This window comes from Erpetoichthys calabaricus, chromosome 15 (assembly GCF_900747795.2).
Source record: "Erpetoichthys calabaricus chromosome 15, fErpCal1.3, whole genome shotgun sequence".
In the NCBI taxonomy this organism is placed as follows: Eukaryota; Metazoa; Chordata; class Cladistia; order Polypteriformes; family Polypteridae; genus Erpetoichthys; species Erpetoichthys calabaricus.
This window is the reverse complement of record NC_041408.2, coordinates 32870812-32889115: the sequence shown is the minus strand read 5'-3', so window position 1 is coordinate 32889115 and position 18304 is coordinate 32870812. Positions and strand designations below refer to the sequence as shown.

Genomic DNA, 18304 nt, shown 5'->3' with positions numbered 1-18304 from the left:
GCTTTTCTCTCTATCTCTGTGACAGTCACTGCTCCTGACACGCACTCCTTTGAAGAGGAAGATATGTTTGCATTCTTTTAATTGTGAGACGGAACTGTCATCTCTGTCTTGTCATGGAGCACAGTTTAAAGTTTTGAAAAAGAGACAAATGCTTGTTTGCAGTGTTTGAGTAACGTTCCTGTCTCTCTACAACCTCCTGTGTTTCTGCGCAAATCTGTGACCCAAGCATGACAATATAAAAATAACCATATAAACATGGTTTCTACTTCGCGGATTTTCTTATTTCGCGGGTGGCTCTGGAACGCAACCCCCGCGATGGAGGAGGGATTACTGTAGTTGCCCTTACTCACACTGTGTCAGTTCAGAATTGCCAGTTAACGTAAGTGACACATCTTTGGACATGAGAGAAGTAAGACACTGAAACCGAAGAATAATCCATGCAGACAGTGGAACAGCATGCAAATTCTGCACTAACAACAATTATTCATTGAATTGAAACCCTGGGTGTGGGATCTGTGAAGTGCCTGAGCCACTGTGTTATGGTAAAAAAACAAAATGTAATTAATATTTTGCTTGTATTTTTTTCCCCAAGCACTGTATCCACAGCTGTCCCATATGAACAGCCAGAAAAGAAAATTAAAGAAAAAAAAAAAAACACCTTAAATATACCCATTTTACTGCTGCTGGGGAAAAAACACCCTTCTATTTATGACTATAAAGTGTGGTTTTTATTTTTTGACGTATAAATGAACAGAATGTACGTTATATTCAGTGGAATATCATCTTTTAACCTTTGATTTGACAATGCATGATTTCGATATAGCTGAATCTATCCATCCATTTTCTAAACTTGCTCTATTCTGAGCAGGGTGGCAGGGTAGCTGGAGCCTTTCCCAGCAAATACAAGGCACAACATTTTAGTTTATAAATCTGGGCAAGTTTTAATCCAACTATTTATTTTCAATCTTTTAAAGAACATTAAAAGTTATGCCACCACACTGAAAAATGCTTTTTTACCCCAAATTTATGATATGTTATTGCACCTTTAACAAACACAAGGGCTAGCTGGGCATCCCAGATGGTAATCTTTGCTTTTCTAGGCTCACTAAAGTTACTTTTTTTTCTGTTTTGTGAGTTTTTTTTTTTGTAAAGACAAACCAATATAATGAAACATACCCAAGAACCCAAGATTAATAGTTTTAGTTAGTTCAGAGCAGAAAATCTCTTCATTGTAAAGCAGAGACCTAGTGTTATATTTTAAAGTTTTATACTTTCATGTTTCTAATTTTTACAAATATATTACCACTTCCACAAATCAACATTACTTATCTCAAATACAGGAAATCTGTCCCTATGATGACATCAAAAGTTCTTTGGGCTATAGATAAGACCATTACTTTTACCTTAAAACTGAAAAGACATTTTTTACCTTATATTCGTTAAGGGAAGAACTGATGCTATCAGGGTTTGCTTTTGGTGGATTCCAGCTGTCTATTTTTTCTGCCACTTGGTACAGCCACTGAATTAGTTGCTCTAACTCACAGCAAAATGCCTATATAGAGAAAGCATATTACTACATTTTATTTATTATTCTACCATTGTGTAGAATGTAGACAAATTACATGTATAAAAATCATGGATAGATAATAAAATAAATCAGTTCAAGTATCAGAGGAAAATAACTAACATTCCATTTTTTTATTTAAAACAACCTTCAACCTAGTTTGGTATCATTGTAGACTTAACCAGCTTACTGATTATTTTCTTATCTAGATCATTTAGGTATATTAAAAAGTACAGAATACCCAGCCCTAATCCCTGACGGACACCACTTTTATCGTCACCTAATTCTGATACGGGTTCACTCACCATTAAACTTTTCTTCTGGTGTTTGAACCAATTTTATTCCCACTTACAGACCTAATTCTGAATTGCCACTTCATTTAGTGGTAAATAGCTGAGAAAGGGGATGAAATAAGGTACCTGGATATTTTGTGTAAGTGAGTCCTTCATCTCAGCAGATCCTTCAAAGAAAGGTCTTTCATCAAGTTCTCCCTTAAGTGCTGAAAATATGTTGGTTTTGCTTGTCGTGCTTTTGTTCTCAGCATTAATGAAATCTTTGTTTGGTTTAAATTGGTCCTTTGCTTTTATTGTGTTATATTGGGTATCAGCACCTGCAGCATTATCACTGGTTATTGTCCAGATATTCTTAGAATTAACTTCAGTATCTGGAAAAAATGATGACATTGTGTCTTCTTTCTCAAAAAAAGGCTGTTCAAATGTTGTATTATCAGTTTTATTAATCTGTCCAGATATCGTCTTCAGTTGCTCAGATAATGTTTCAAGTTCTTTTAAAGTTAAAGGTAGAGAAAGATATTCATCATCGACATCCCACATTTTCTTCAAAGGAAGAATAGGACATGATGCTATAAACTGTGGATGTGCAGGTGTAGATGTGATATATTTTGGATTTGATACTTTGCAGTCATCTTGGTTTTCTTGATCTGATTCCATGTAGGAACAATTTGTGTAGTGTTCCTCAACCTTATCAGCAGTGCCCCTTGAATATGGGCTAAAGTATAATGATGGTAAATCAGCATTTACAAAATAGCGTGTACAAAATGATGGTTCATCAGAGTCCACACTTGTAGAATGACAACTATGAGTTCTTCCTGGACTTCTTCTGTCCAAACTGAGGCTTACATTACTTGGTGATTCATTTTCTGGATAAGTAGTACTTACTGATCTCATTATGTTGCTAAATGAATGACTGAAACTGTCAAGTTCTACACCAGAGTCCTGCTGTAGTGCTTCACATTCAAAGTTCTCTCTAGTCGGTTTATTTTTAGAATTTGTATAATTGGATTTCAGTGGATAGGTGTAGTCCAGTAATGCTTGATACTCTTCATTTGGATCCCAAGTAGGAGACTGTCGATCGTAAGTTGGAGGTAAAGTTTTGGGTATTGCACAGGCCCAGTATTCAGCTTGATAAGGTGACATCTCAATCTGACGTTGAAAGTCAAGAGATTCATAAAATCTTGCAGGAAGAGATCTTCCAACACGAGTCTGACAAGTAGGTATATGAGCTTGAAAACTGGATGTTTCAGTTGCATGAGGTCGAGGAACAAACCTGGGTTTTAGTTGGTTGTATGCAATATGGGAACTAGAGACAGATCTGTAGCTTACCCTCCTATTAGAAGGTACATGCAAAGACTGTAGATCTTCAGCTAAAAATGTTATCTCATTGGTACTTAAAGGACTGTTGTGCTCATGGAATACAGTAACATTATCTTTAGTATTGTCCTTAGACGACAAGTGATGATGTTTAGAAGATAGCGGATATTCACTTTCATCTATTAATTCCTTAAACAGAAAAAACAATAGATTAATAAATATTATTAAATTATTTATGATAACAGTTTGAATCATGTGGCTTGGAGAAAGGACTATAAGTTTCAATGAAAAATCTTGCTACAGCCATCTGTTTATTGAAAATACTACAGCTGGACATGATAATATCTATGCTAAGTAGATGCAACTAGTAATGGAAGGAAGTCACTTTCCATAATTGGGTCTACATTTGTTCTCAAGTTAGCTTGAAATATATAAACCACTGACAAGGAAAACCCAGACTCACTATTTAAACATGTCTGTAAAGGGGAGAAATGTTAATGCCTTCTGGCAAGTAAATCCTCTGCAGTATACTAGAAAAGCTATGTCCACTGTGATAAAGACAGCTTAGTATAAAGTGAAAATTCACTTTGCATAGCCCAATAGGGTGGTATCTGTATGAATTACAGAAGCTGGTGAGGTCATCAAGCAGTGAAATGTGTTGTACTCATTTTGTGTTTTAATGAGAAATTTGTACAAACAACAGATGTTCTATACCAACTGAATTTGTACATGGCATACACTGCCCGTATAAACCAATAATAATAACAACAGGGATTTACCATTTACAGCTACAGTTTTCCCAAACGTTTTTTTTCTATTGTTTCAGAAAGGTCTTTCTATAAAATGATTGATACCTCATCTCTGAAGGATGGAAACAATTCTCTTTTGACATGGGGAGTAGCCTCTTTACAACTGATGACTCTCTCACAGAATGGCTTTCTTGCTTTATATGTAGTGTTCTGTATAGATTGGATGCAAGAGGGTAGACTAGATGTTGCCATTTTCTGCCTTGCTTGCTGTTCTGACTTTTCAAAGCCTGTCATGTGAATGGATTCTTCTGAAAGATGATCTCCAGTTGTTTTAAAGCAGTTCTTGAATTCATTATGGAAGTGTTTTACTCCAAAGACCCGCTCCAGGCCATCTTTATCCATATCAGAGTAGCTCCATCTGCTAAAGTTTTTGGAATCTATTGGAGATACTATATTATTAAATGTACTTTCAACTTTCAGTGCCATGTATGTGATGATGTTTCTGTACAAATTCCATATGTCTGGGATGCTCACAGACTACTGAAAAACACAAAAGATTAGGAAGATAATGTAGTTAAAAAAGTTTATTATAAAACAAATTATGACAGAAAACAAACATTTACCCACTATTCATCATCTATATTCCACATTTTCTTCAAAAGAAGATTGTTACATGATACTATAAATTGTGGATGTGCAGGTGTAGATGTGATATACTTATAGTGGAGCCTCGGTTCACAAACATAGTTCGTTCCAAACCTCTGGTTGTAAACCAATTTGGTCGTGAACCAAAGCAATTTCCCCCATAGGATTGTATGTAAATACAATTAATCTGTTCCAGACCGTATGAACTGTATGTAAATATATTTTTTTTAAAGATTTTTAAGCACAAATATAGTTAATTACACCATAGAATGCACAGTGTAATAGTAAACTAATGTAAAAACATTGAATAACACTGACACAAATACCCAGGCTACCTGCTCAGCTGCACGCGCAGGCTTGTTCTCTCTCAGCAGCACGTGAGCCCTCTCTCTCTCTCTCTCCCTCTCTCTCTCACTCACTCACTCTCAGCAGCACAGCACGTGAGCCCTCTCTCTCTCTCTCTCTCACTCTCACTCACTCACTCTCAGCAGCACGTGAGCCCTCTCTCTCTCTCTCTCACTCACCCACTCACTCACTCTCAGCAGCACGTGAGCCCTCTCTCTCTCTCTCTCTCTTTCTCTCACGTGAGCCCCTCTCTCTCTCTCTAACATTGCAGCAGTTCGCGCTATAGCCTTACAATCTGATCGCTGTATCTCATCAGGGCTTGTTCTCTCTCAGCAGCACGTGAGCCCTCTCTCTCTCTCTCTCTCTCTCTCTCACTCACTCACTCTCAGCAGCACGTGCGCCCTCTCTCTCTCTCTCTCTCTCACTCACTCACTCACTCTCAGCAGCACGTGAGCCCTCTCTCTCTCTCTCTCACTCACCCACTCACTCACTCTCAGCAGCACGTGAGCCCTCTCTCCTCTCTCTCCTCTTTCTCTCACGTGAGCCCCTCTCTCTCTCTCTAACATTGCAGCAGTTCGCGCTATAGCCTTACAATCTGATCGCTGTATAAACACTTTTTTTAAATGAGTTTTAAGCACAGGGGGAAAAAAAAGGAACATTTAAACAAATCCGAACTTTATTTAAAAGCCAACCAAGAAACTAACATTACAGGAGTTCACGCTAATAGCATTACAACCCGATCGCTGTAAACACTCTTTTTAAATGAGTTTTAAGCACAGGGAAAAAAATGAACATTTGAAAAAAGAGAAAAGTAACATTGCAACACTTTCTTCTCACCACTCTTCACTTGCTTAGAAGCCATGGTTAACTGCAAAAGCACACGAAATACTGTAGAGCACAAAGAGTTCACAGGTAAACCACGCACGTCTGACTGAGAACAATGAACAGGAGAAGCTGAACACGTGCTTAAATACAGTAATCGGCACATACGAACTGGAAGGGAAATGAAATAGAGCACAAAGACTTCACAGCAAAAGCACGCATGTGCAAGCAGGCACGTCTGACCGAGAACAATGCAACACGTGCGGAAATCATCGGCGCGCACAAACCGAAAGGGAAACTGGCTTGTTCGTATACCAAGTGTGTGGTCGTGAACCGAGGCAAAAGTTTGGCAAACTTTTTGGTCGTAAACCGAGTTGTACGTGTACCGAGACGTTCGTGAACCGAGGTTCCACTGTATAGTGTGGTCCTTTGAAGCTGCCCTTTATTTGATGGAAAAAGAGGCTGGTGTATAGGTTTGTCTCCCACAACACGTTACTACTCCAAAAACTACTTTAAAGGACTGGTTCTCTTCTGTGTCAACAGCTTTCCAGTTTTATAAAGGTCAACTTCTTTGATAGACTAAACTTCAAATAAAGATACCACATTGTCATATGAAAAGGCACGCCAACTTAAAGGCACAGATTTTAAATTCTCTAAAAGGCAGACTGCACACTTACAATTACAAATACCAGAACTTTAAGCAGGCATACAGTCCCAAAACCTCGCATTTGTGGTGCTGGTGCATACCAAGATCACAAGGATAGTCCCGCAAGACCCAGCTTAATTTGTGACATAGGACATTATTTAAGTGCAATGGGAGTGGGTGAAGAGTTGAGGATTAAGATGCATGACTACTATAATTTAAGTCTTTTAAACCTTTCTTTTCCGTTGTTGCATACTGCCAATGATTTTTACGCTATGCCATTCTTGGTTTATGCAGCGAGTGACAAATATACTTCTGTGTCATTGTTAGCTATACGTAGACTGTGACACCATGTACTGACTCAGCTAAAGAAAACTGCCAGCTCTGAAAAGCTCTTAAAATTACAGTTTTAAACTCTTTAAAAAGAAATCAGAAGCATGGCAGCCATTTTCCATCACTGTTGATGTTTGCTTGCTGCAATAAGTTAAAACGTTTTACCACAGAACAACCATTAAACAGGGACCTCTAGTCTAAGTTGTCACCAAATAAGCATGTTTTCAAAGGATGAATGAGATGTAATAAAAAACAAACACAAAAGTGATAAAAGGTGTGTGGATTTTTTTTTTGCCAGGATATTCAATCAAATGACATGGTCTTGTTTTGAATTCAGGGCTCATAATACTTGAGGAAACCTTACATGGCTAAGTAGGCCTGACCCTGAAACTCCTAAGCAGGCTTGAAGCCCATACTCTTAAACAGGGCAAAGTCTATTAATCCTACAAGGTGGAGGAGAACTGTGAAAACAAATGGACCAAATAGCAAAATTGTCCTTGTTACAATAATATTAAAATTCAAAAATATTTACAATTATAAACAAGAAAAGATTCAAAATTGAAAAAAACAAAAGGTTGCTTCAAAAAGACAATTTAAAATGGAACAAAATCATGATCATACACTATATAAAATCAAATACCACATTCCCAGGAGCAAAAACCTTTAACAAGAAGTCAGTTCAAAAAGCCACAAAACACAAAGCGTTATTTGAAGAACGGGAGCTGAACAACACAAGCAGGAGCAAACACTAACACACTGGGCTCAGTCAAACATAATGAGGTATTTCATATAAAACAACAAATCTGCTCTGCTGTTACATTTAAGGAGGCAGAGATTTGGCAGTGAAGTATGGCAGCTGTGCAGAGTTCAATTTTGCTTCATTATGTACTTCCATCCAGTTTTTTCTTCAGTTTATAAAAAAATTCTTCAAAAACCAATCAGATCTGGAGGATTCATTTAACATCCCTGATCACACTGTAACAGTGAGGTCTTCTGTCTGAATAGAATATCCCTTTTGCATGTGGAGGTGTAGTCGTTTTACAAATCATGAATAAATATTGTGCCTTTAAGTAGACTGCTCTCACACTGTGAATAGTGAGGTCCCTTGCAGCAAAAGTCTTCTTTTTTCTCACAAAAACAAGAGAGGAAACAGGTATGAGGAAGAAGATTTATTCTGTGAAAACTTAGTGAGTGTGCCCCGCCATAACCTAGGGTTTCTTTCTATCTCACATCTGACATGGCTTACCTGCGGCCTTACTCTCCCAAACTAAAACTGGGCTGAGCAGTATCAGTAAATGAACTGAAGAATGGAAGTATTAATTTTGTGAATCAAATATGATCAAGATATGCAGCCTAGATGCTACAGTTTGCTCTCATCTACACCTTCTTTTAGGGATATTTGTAAAATTAAGTAGTTTTGCACCCAAAAATAATATGATAAATACAGATAGATGTTCACAGTGTATTGTAGCAACTCCCTATTGCCAGTTGATAAAAGGCTTGTTTGCTTGAAGTAAGATTGCAACATTCTAAGAAATACAAGAATGGCCTGTACGTTTAAGCAGAATGTGCTTCATCCTGGTAGCAATGTAAGCCCACGGAAGAAACTGTCAGCACCAGATGCACCAAAAAAGTGGCTTGTTTGAAAAGCAGGATATCCTTCAAGAACAGTGACATGGTCATATCCAGGAGAGAGAGAGGGAGAAGGCATACTCATATCCTGTCAAGGAGAGTCTTTAATACCAAGAACACCATTTCTTATCTGAACGAGTACTTCACGGACCAAGGGCAATTTGAAAACTCTGAAATGGATTAAGGCAGTCACTGATTGAGGTTTGCAGTTCAATGATTCAACGTGAAATATAACATGAGAGGCACAGTACAGGCAAATGGGACTGCACTTCTGAAGAGCTCACTGGCTGTGCTGTTCACTTTCTGCATCTGTGGATTCTGGAAAGAGCCGTCTATTTTATATATCAGGCTTTTAAAATGCCCCTTTCCTGTCTAGAGTCACAGACTTTCTACAGTTTTTTTGCTGATTCTAGGTACAGTGGAACCTTGGTTTACGAACGTCTCGGTACACGTACAAATCGGTTTACGACCAAAAAGTTCGACAAACTTTTGCCTCGGTTCACGACCACACACTCGGTATAAGAACAAGCCAGTTTCCCTTTCGGTTTGTACATGTTCAGTCTCTCCCTGTGCAGCGAGCAAGAGAGAGAGAGTGCGACACACACACACACACGCACGCACACACACACACAGGCAGCGCGAGAGAGAGAGACAGACGCGCACACACACAGGCAGCTCAAGAGAGACAGAGACAAGTACACACAGGCAGCGCGAGAGACAGACGCACACACACACAGGCAGCGCGAGAGAGAGGGCTGGACGCATAAGGTAGGAAGGCAGTTAAAGAATGCACTGGGCTTGATTTTGTTTTCACTTCTGTTTACAGCGATTGGTTCGTACCGTGCATTGTTGCAATGTTACTTTTCTTGGTGGTTTATTAAATTACGGGTTTTTTCAAATGTTCATTTTTTTCCCTGTGCTTAAAACTCATTAAAAAAAAGTGTTTTTAGCCAGTGGTTGGTAGCACTATAGCGCGAACTATTGCAGTGTTAGTTTTCTCTGTTGTTCAAGGTTTTCTCAGTGTTATTCAATGTTTTTACATTCAGTTTCCTTTACGCTATGCATTCGATGGTTTAATTAACTATATTTGTGCTTAAAAACTTAAAAAAATATATATATATTTACATATAGTTCGTAAGGTCTGGAACGGATTAATTGTATTTACATACAATCCTATGGGAGAAATTGCTTTGGTTCACGATCAAATCGGTTTACAACCAGAGTTTTGGAACGAATTATGGTCATGAACCGAGGTTCCACTGTATCATCCATATTACTAACCGAGAATGGTAAACCGGATATGGACGCAGGAGACATAGTGCGCAGGCGCCACACAAAGCCCCCCTCCCCAGAGTGAAACGGGAGAGACTACGAACCGTCTGACATGCCGCAAACCAGGCAGGCACGGCTCCAAAAAGAAACCGCTTGACTGACCGAGCTACAAAGTGAAACGGGAAACACCACGGAGTCCGCAGTGGTCCACAATGCACCGCATGATAGTACGGAAGAAGCTCCGTATTAACAGTGGGGGGCCCCAGAGTGACACGGGCGGACGCTCCGTATTAAACGTACGTCATCCTCACACGTCCAAACTATACAGCATAAGTGGATCACATTACAGTGATGCATTATTGACAGTACAGTAAAGATCACAGTATCGCAAACAAATGGAAATTAGTACTCGAAAAAGGGAGAATATAATCACCACGGACCAGGTGTCACTGAAACAAAAGCAGGATAAAGCGAGGTCAGAAATAAAACACAGAGTAGAAAACAAAGTAAAACGTCATAAAGAGGTTAAAGAACGGGGCCAAACACATGGAGAGCAGGTTACAGATGATGAAAACTGGAATGCAACAGCTTCAAAAAAACCTAGGCACGAAACACATGCACAGCGAGATACAGAATATAAAAGCAGAAAAAACGACAGTTAAATGTCCACACCACACAGTGGAGGCAGACCCGGAAGGTGCAGGCGCCTACATCGCGCGTCGGAAGGCGCGGGAAAGTACGAAAGGCAAAGGCACCTACCTACAGCATGGTAAAACCCGACATAATACGGAAGGCGCAGGCGTCGCAGCCATATTGTGAGTGGCACTACTGCGTAGTGAAGGCGCAGGCGTCACCGCCATATTGTGCGTGGCACTACTGCGGAGTGAAGTTAGGAATAATATGCTGCTTGGGATTGTACAAAACGCCGAATGCGACCCACCTGGATACGATCAATGTACGCAGGCGCCTACAACACGCGTCTGAAACTGCGGAGGCAAAGCGGGCACGGGTTCAAACCGAACGAGCTAGACTGACGGATATACGCCTACAATGCGCGTCTCAAACCGCAGAAGCAGGGCAAGCACGGGTTCAAAACAACGCAGACTCCTACAACGCGCGTCTGAAACTACAGCTGCCCAGCGGGCACGGGTTCAAAACGCCGGGGGTAGGCGAGCGAAGCCCCCTTGTTATTCATAACTGAGTAAGAACATAAATGGACTGAGGTGTAAACAGCTTTTTTGTTTCTATGTATAAATCATTACCTATGTGTAAAAGACTACTACTTGTTGTTGTTGTCTCTATCATTCACTCTCCTTCTAATACAGTGTAACATACCGTCTGGTTTTTATACTATCTGTTGGTGTTTATTGATTAAGGGTAATGGATGAGGGTGAAATGGAGAAGTTTTTGTTAGCCTTTCTCTCCCACAGATAGTGTGGTTTTGTAGTTACCCAGCGCAAACCATAATAGTCACAATGGTACTTTTCACAGCCATTACACTACTTTCACATAAAATAATGCTTTAACATCAGCCAAGTTTATTATGAAGAAAAAAAATGAACTTTCTTCACTGTTCTTGAAATCACAGATTCTTACCTTTTTGTTTATATGTAATATGCATGTACAATAAAGCTTCAATATAAAAGTGGGAAAAGGAGCCATGACATAACAATGTTCACTTGACAGTGAGGCTACAATATAAATATTACAGTACCAAAACATATTAGTTCTGAGTCACCATTCCTTCTATGCCATCAATGAAGGCCCAAGATAACATAATTTAATTTTTTTTTTATTTTTTTAATTAAACTGATGCGAGTCAGTAAGAACAACAAACTTCCTGTGGAACGCTGCTGGACTAACTCTGCCTGATAGGGTGAGGACATAAGCAATGCAGCAGAGTTTCAGAATTGAACCACTGCTTCTCTTACTCAATAGTTAGAAGACCATCTTGGCACCTCCCATGGGAAGTATAAAAGGCACAGCTAACCGAGAGAAGACCCTTGTATAGATCCAGGAAAGGTCGGGGAGACTATACGTCTCAGATGGCCTAGGAGAGTCTGGAATTTCCCCAGGAAGTGTTAAAAAAAAGCTCCAGAGGATGGAATGGACAAATTTTCTTTTATTTCTCTGGGCATTCCAAAGTCTATTTTAGTCAGTGCTTAAAATAATATATGTCACCATGCCACAATATGTTTGAATTATATATTTGACATACGCGAATAGAAAGTTTCAAAAAACTGATAAAATCAATAGGTTTTCTGTTAAAGTAATCAATGATCAGTGATCAAAATACTCCACAAAAGTCTTGATGGTGTACCTCTACTTGTAATAAAAAGCATCCAAATTAATATTTTTTGTTTTAGATTCAAGAGTGTTCTTGTTATAAATTCATTCACATTTGTTTAATGGATACTGCATTTCTTTTTTTATTTTGGGCAATAATAATACAGAGGTGGCCAAGCTTTAGTCAGTGTCTACATGCTGGAAGCACTGATCCTTTGAAATATCCTGAAAGTATCTAAAGCTATTAAGATAATGTACTATTTCTATTGTAACATTTTCAAAGCATTTTACAAATAAAGATCCACAGTATTACTGTTTACTTATGTAACAGTGGAATGCTCAACTTAAAGACAGGATATATGATTTCTTGTCAGTCTGTCACACAGAATAACCTTCATTCTGCAAAAAACAATAGACTGACATTTTCTTGAAAAAGCAGTTTCATTTTGGACATTTTTGAACCCAGAATTTAACTTTCAGGAATGCCAGTATCTTGAATCTGAAATGAACAGAATAAGAGGTTACAGTGGTGCTAATGTACCTACAAAGGTTTCTCTAATAACCAATTAGCATTTCAAATTACTAAGGATAACCTAAAGGAATTGAACATTAGGATACTGAAGGAATGACTGCTAAAAATGGGGCTAATGATGTGAATAATGATTTTAAAATAATTTCAAGAAGTAGTAGTTATTAGCAACACTAGGAATGTCTTGGCTGTACGTTTAAATCAATTTAATCATATCCTGATATAAAGGTTTCAATTTCTACCAAAAACATTGAAAATTTCGGAGTGAGCCCAAACATTTGACTGATAGTGTATGTTGAGGCATGGTGAAAGAAGTAACGTGAATGATACACACCAAGCAGCTGTAAACTAGCAGGTAGAACATATGTAGAATCTGATTGATACAGAGGTACTGGACATACTTACATACTGACCCAATAAAACTCTTGTGCAAAGGAATAGATTCTTTTTGTTACTTATTTTTTCCTCACAGGCAGCATTTAAGTTTGGATCAAGAGCACCCTCTAGAGACCAGAACTACTGAAACGGAGGTGCCCAACATAACACACTTGCCTACCCAGAAAAAAAATTAAATAAACAATAGATAGTCAATGAAATTACTTAATTATTAAAAGTATTCACTTAGGGGAAAAAAAGTATTTGCAATATTATAATACAAAATACTTACCTAAGCCTCCTAAATGTGTGGGTGATCTTTAAAAGTATATTAGTGTTTAGGGACAGGTATTAATGACAGGTAGGACCTAAAAGAAAAAACAAAAAATACTTTGAAGAACTTGTGATTTTGTGTGTTTTGCACTGCATACATGAATACATCTTTAAATAAAGATTACTGAAGGAGTTATACTGCTAAGAAAATACCAGGTTCTTTGACAATGTCTACTCTCTAAAGCAAGTTTATTATAAATGCTGCTGGGACAAGATGAGAGATATCTGGAATTACCCTAAATTAGTATTAAGCAGGCTTAATGATGGGTAGATTGATTACTTTAATTTTTTTAAGCAATAATACACTAATAGATCTGACTGTGTCTTCAGTTCAATCTAACACCCCCAATCTAAACAAACCACTGACTGAAGGTTAGAGAGAATAGCTGGGCTATACCTGCTGACAGAACAAGATTAGGCTCAAATAATTTCTCCAATCTAAAAAATAAATACAAAAAAGTCCAAATATGAAAAATTAAGGTAAGACATATCATTAATAGTTAATATTTAAACAAAAATCGAATCAACATAAAGTAGTTACTTCCCAAATGCTGCGAGTTATTGCTTATTTCTCAGTGTGCTAGGCCCTTAAACACTACACACACTGAAGCAGCAGTGAATCAGACGACACAGTGAATGTCAGGTGACAAATGAACTTTATTTAAATTCAGACAACATAAAAACACAGTACCTTGCATTTTCAGATAGCCATGCCAAATTCCATTCACACTATTTTAATATTTCAAATGCATTTTTTTTACTTGAAAGAAAGCAATCATATATAACCTCTAACAAGCCAGATAATTACCGAGGATCTTTAATATTTTGAATGATAAGTTACAAAAATACCTAGGAATGTTAACCTGTACATTCCCTGCCTCTATGTGTGAATGAACAGGATTTTCATTTTTGAAAGGAGGAATTTCAGTTTAAGTTTTAGAAACACTAATTCCAGATGACTGGGATGAGGACTGACATGGACCCCACAACACATTAATACCCTAATACCTGGGTCCAAAACAATAATACTGCATTATTTAAATGTTCTGCAATATATTAAGAATTTGGATTCAATTCTACAATATATTGAGATTTTCTTTTTTTTACTGAATTTGAACTTTAAATCATATTCCTTATAATATGTCTATCTGTTATGGAGAATCAGAAAAACCCTCACTGACATCGTAGATCCATCCATCCATCCATCCATTTCCCAACCCGCTGAATCCGAACACAGGGTCACGGGGGTCTGCTGGAGCCAATCCCAGCCAACACAGGGCACAAGGCAGGAACCAATCCTGGGCAGGGTGCCAACCCACCGCAGGACACACACAAACACACCCACACACCAAGCACACACTAGGGCCAATTTAGAATCGCCAATCCACCTAACCTGCATGTCTTTGGACTGTGGGAGGAAACCGGAGCGCCCGGAGGAAACCCACGCAGACACGGGGGAGAACATGCAAACTCCACACAGGGAGGACCCGGGAAGCGAACCCAGGTCCCCAGGTCTCCCAACTGCGAGGCAGCAGCGCTACCCCACTGCGCCACCGTGCCGCCCACATCGTAGATCATTTATATATATTAAAAAACACACACCTTTTTGTAACTATAATTTAGTTCCACCCTTAATAAACTAGATATGAATCTTCAATCTTTATTATTCTTTACCTTCCTCAGTTTTCTTTTCCAGTTTTTCTGTGGTGGTGTTCTGTGCCACCACCTGATCAAAGTCCTTTGCAGCCACCTGTGTTAGGCAGAATGCACAGTGGGGTCTGGGTGGATGCGTCTTAGCTTTTCTTATGTAAGACAAATACTTTTTAATGATTTTTATGTAAAAACTGAAGTGTGGTTTGACATGGAATAAAAAATAGAAAGCCTAAAATTTCCATGCTTTTAATATTGACAAAATGTGAATTCAAACGAAAAAGACTCAAATTCAGTGTGAAGGCTGAGCTGCTTCTTGGCTATACAGTCCACTTTTTAGATTCTACCTGTTCTTGTATTTAATTTTTAAGGAAGGATGAAGGCTCCTGAACATCAAATATTCTGTCCTAAACAAAAGCTTTCCATTGTTGATTACTATTATTAAACCTTGAAATGAATTGTTAGGTATGTTAATTTCATTATTGATAATTATTAATATTCATCTTTGTTCCTCATTGCATATTTTTCTACCTTCATTTGACAATTTCTACAACTGTTATAAAAATGATGGTACCGTACACTGAAAAAATGTTTACCAAAACTAAAAATATTGTAATGCAGGTAGATTGGACCTAGGAGAGACTCCAGGTGTTTAAGAAACTGGAGCAAATTAAAAATCGATTTTAAGATGAAGTTTACAACGTTCTACTTTAATGACAAAATAAATGACAAAATTAAAGTCGAAATTGCGAAATTAAAGTTATGAAAAGAAAGATAGGCTGAAGTTAAACCCCACTATAACTAAAGTAGCATGTTAAATGCTTCACATTCTAAATGTTCCCTGTCGTTAATCGCTACATGCTTTTTAAAAAGGCTTTAAACAGACAGTAATCACCACATAATACATAACCAAGACATGTAAAGAATACATTATATTCATGATATGACAACTTTCTAAACATTTTAGAATACTACGATTTGTAGTTAGGTCCAAAAATATTTGGACAGAGACAACTTTTTTCTAATTTTGGTTCTGTACATTACCACAATGAATTTTAAATGAAACAACACAGATGCAGTTGTAGTGCAGACTTTCAGCTTTAATTCAGTGGGGTGAACAAAACGATTGCATAAAAATGTGAGGCAACTAAAGCATTTTGTTAACACAATCCCTTCATTTCAGGGGCTCAAAAGTAATTGGACAAATTAAATAACTGGAAATAAAATGTTCATTTCTAATACTTGGTTGAAAATCCTTTGCTGGCAATGACAGCCTGAAGTCTTGAACTCATGGACATCACCAGATGCTGGGTTTCCTCCTTTTTAATGCTCTGCCAGGCCTTTACTGCAGCGGCTTTCAGTTGCTGTTTGTTTGTGGGCCTGTCTGTCTGAAGTTTAGTCTTCAATAAGTGAAATGCATGCTCAATTGGGTTAAGATCAGGTGACTGACTTGGCCTTTCAAGAATTTTCCACTTCTTTGCTTTAATAAACTCCTGGGTTGCTTTGGCTGTATGTTTTGGGTCATTGTCCATCTGTGTCATGAAACGCCGCCCAATCAATTTGACTGCATTTAGCTGGATTTGAGTAGACAGTATGTCTCTGAATACCTCAGAATTCATTTGGCTGCTTCTGTCCTGTGTCACATCATCAATAAACACTAGTGTCCCAGTGCCACTGGCAGCCATGCACGCCCAAGCCATCACACTGCCTCCACCGTGTTTTACAGATGATGTGGTATGCTTTGGATAATGAGCTGTTCTACGCCATCTCCATACTTTTTTCTTGCCATCATTCTGGTAGAGGTTGATCTTGGTTTCATCTGTCCAAAGAATGTTTTTCCAGAACTGTGCTGGCTTTTTTAGATGTTCTTTTGCAAAGTCCAATCTAGCCTTTCTATTCTTGAGGCTTATGAGTGGCTTGCACCTTGCAGTGCACCCTCTGTATTTACTTTCATGCAGTCTTCTCTTTATGGTAGACTTGGATATCGATACGCCTACCCCCTGGAGAGTGTTGTTCACTTAGTTGGCTGTTGTGAAGGAGTTTCTCTTCACCATGGAAATGATTCTGCAATCATCCACCACTGTTGTCTTCCGTGGACGTCCAGGTCTTTTTGCGTTGCTGAGTTCACCAGTGCTTGCTTTCTTTCTCAGGATGTACCAAATTGTAGATTTTGCCACTCGTAATATTGTAGCAATTTCTCAGATGGGTTTTTTCTGTTTTCGCAGCTTAAGGATGGCTTCTTTCACCTGCATGGAGAGCTCCTTTGACGCATGTTGTCTGTTCACAGCAAAATCTTCCACATGCAAGCACCACACCTCAAATCAACTCCAGGCCGTTTATCTGCTTAATTGATAATGACATAATGACGGACTTGCCCACACCTGCTCATGAAATAGCCTTTGAGTCAATTGTCCAATTACTTTTTAGCCCATGAAATTAAGGGATTGTGTTAAAAAAATGCTTTAGTTGCCTCACATTTTCATGCAATCGTTTTGTTCACCCCACTGAATTAAAGCTGAAAGTCTGCACTTCAACTACATCTGAGTTGTTTCATTTAAAATTCATTGTGGTAATGTACAGAACCAAAATTAGAAAAAAGTTGTCTCTGTCCAAATATTTATGGACCTAACTGTACATTTTATATCATTTTCATGACGAAAAACATTAAAGCATGTATTAAACATGTAAAGGCACGGTAACACTGCTGTGCCAATCCCAGTAATCATTGCGCGTAAGGCAGGAACAAACCCAGGATGGGGAGCCCACTCATCACATGTTGTATATAAACACACACATACACTAGTAGTGTCAATTTAGCATCACCAAATCCCCCATCCTGCATGCCTTTGGGAGTCAAAATTTCAACTTTAATCTCGACACAAACCTTTGTTTTTTTTCACTGCTTCCCTATTTTTTTTTTTCTTCTTTGTGGCCCCAATACACTTTTGTGCAGCACACAGACGGTGGGCTGCGACTCGCCTTTTCACAACAAATTTGGTATCTGACCATTTCTTTTTTTATTTTGGGCACTGTGCAATTTTCTGAACTGGAACTTCTTAGTACCTTCGCCACTGCATCAATTTCCTTCTGTTGCTTATACCACTGCTTAAGCCACCAAATAGTGTGTTTTTTTTTGCCTCCACTTCACTGAGTAGGACCTCCATATGCATTCACTGAAATTCTTCTTTTTTTACATATGCTTTTGCCATTGTCATTTAACAAAACACTAAATGGAAAGGGCTATTTATATTGATTTGCATATTCAAGTAGATTAAATTCTGAGAGAAGTTGGGTGGGGCTGTAGGCTTGTGCATGTGCATTAAAATTCACACTGATTGGGATTATAAAGGAAAAGTGCATAGAACATTATTTACACAGGATTTTTTTGTGAGCATGTACATTTCTAATTTTGTCTGTAAGCCATGTTTTAGTGTGAATTCTATGCATGGCGTTATACTTAAGGCTCTTGGTTAGCAGTTTTAGATTATGTATCTTGAGGGAAGGATGATGTCTTTC

The 18304-nt window shown here is 38.3% G+C and overlaps 1 protein-coding gene across 3 annotated transcripts in view; it reads right to left on the bottom strand.

Annotated features, from left to right (window-relative positions):
* The window catches only part of cep68 (centrosomal protein 68), a 63993-nt gene that overhangs the window by 35065 nt on the left and 10624 nt on the right, over nucleotides 1-18304 (bottom strand). For 2 of the 3 annotated variants that reach the window (XM_028820110.2, XM_028820112.2), the window contains exons 2-5: nucleotides 13098-13173; nucleotides 4029-4463; nucleotides 1984-3363; nucleotides 1430-1552 (exon numbers count right to left, since the gene is read on the bottom strand). In XM_028820110.2, the coding sequence (XP_028675943.2) occupies nucleotides 1430-1552; nucleotides 1984-3363; nucleotides 4029-4409 (1884 nt within the window). In that variant the 5' untranslated portion in view covers nucleotides 4410-4463; nucleotides 13098-13173. The remainder of the gene's footprint in view (nucleotides 1-1429; nucleotides 1553-1983; nucleotides 3364-4028; nucleotides 4464-13097; nucleotides 13174-18304) is intronic. The other variant, XM_028820111.2, reaches the window with a different exon arrangement.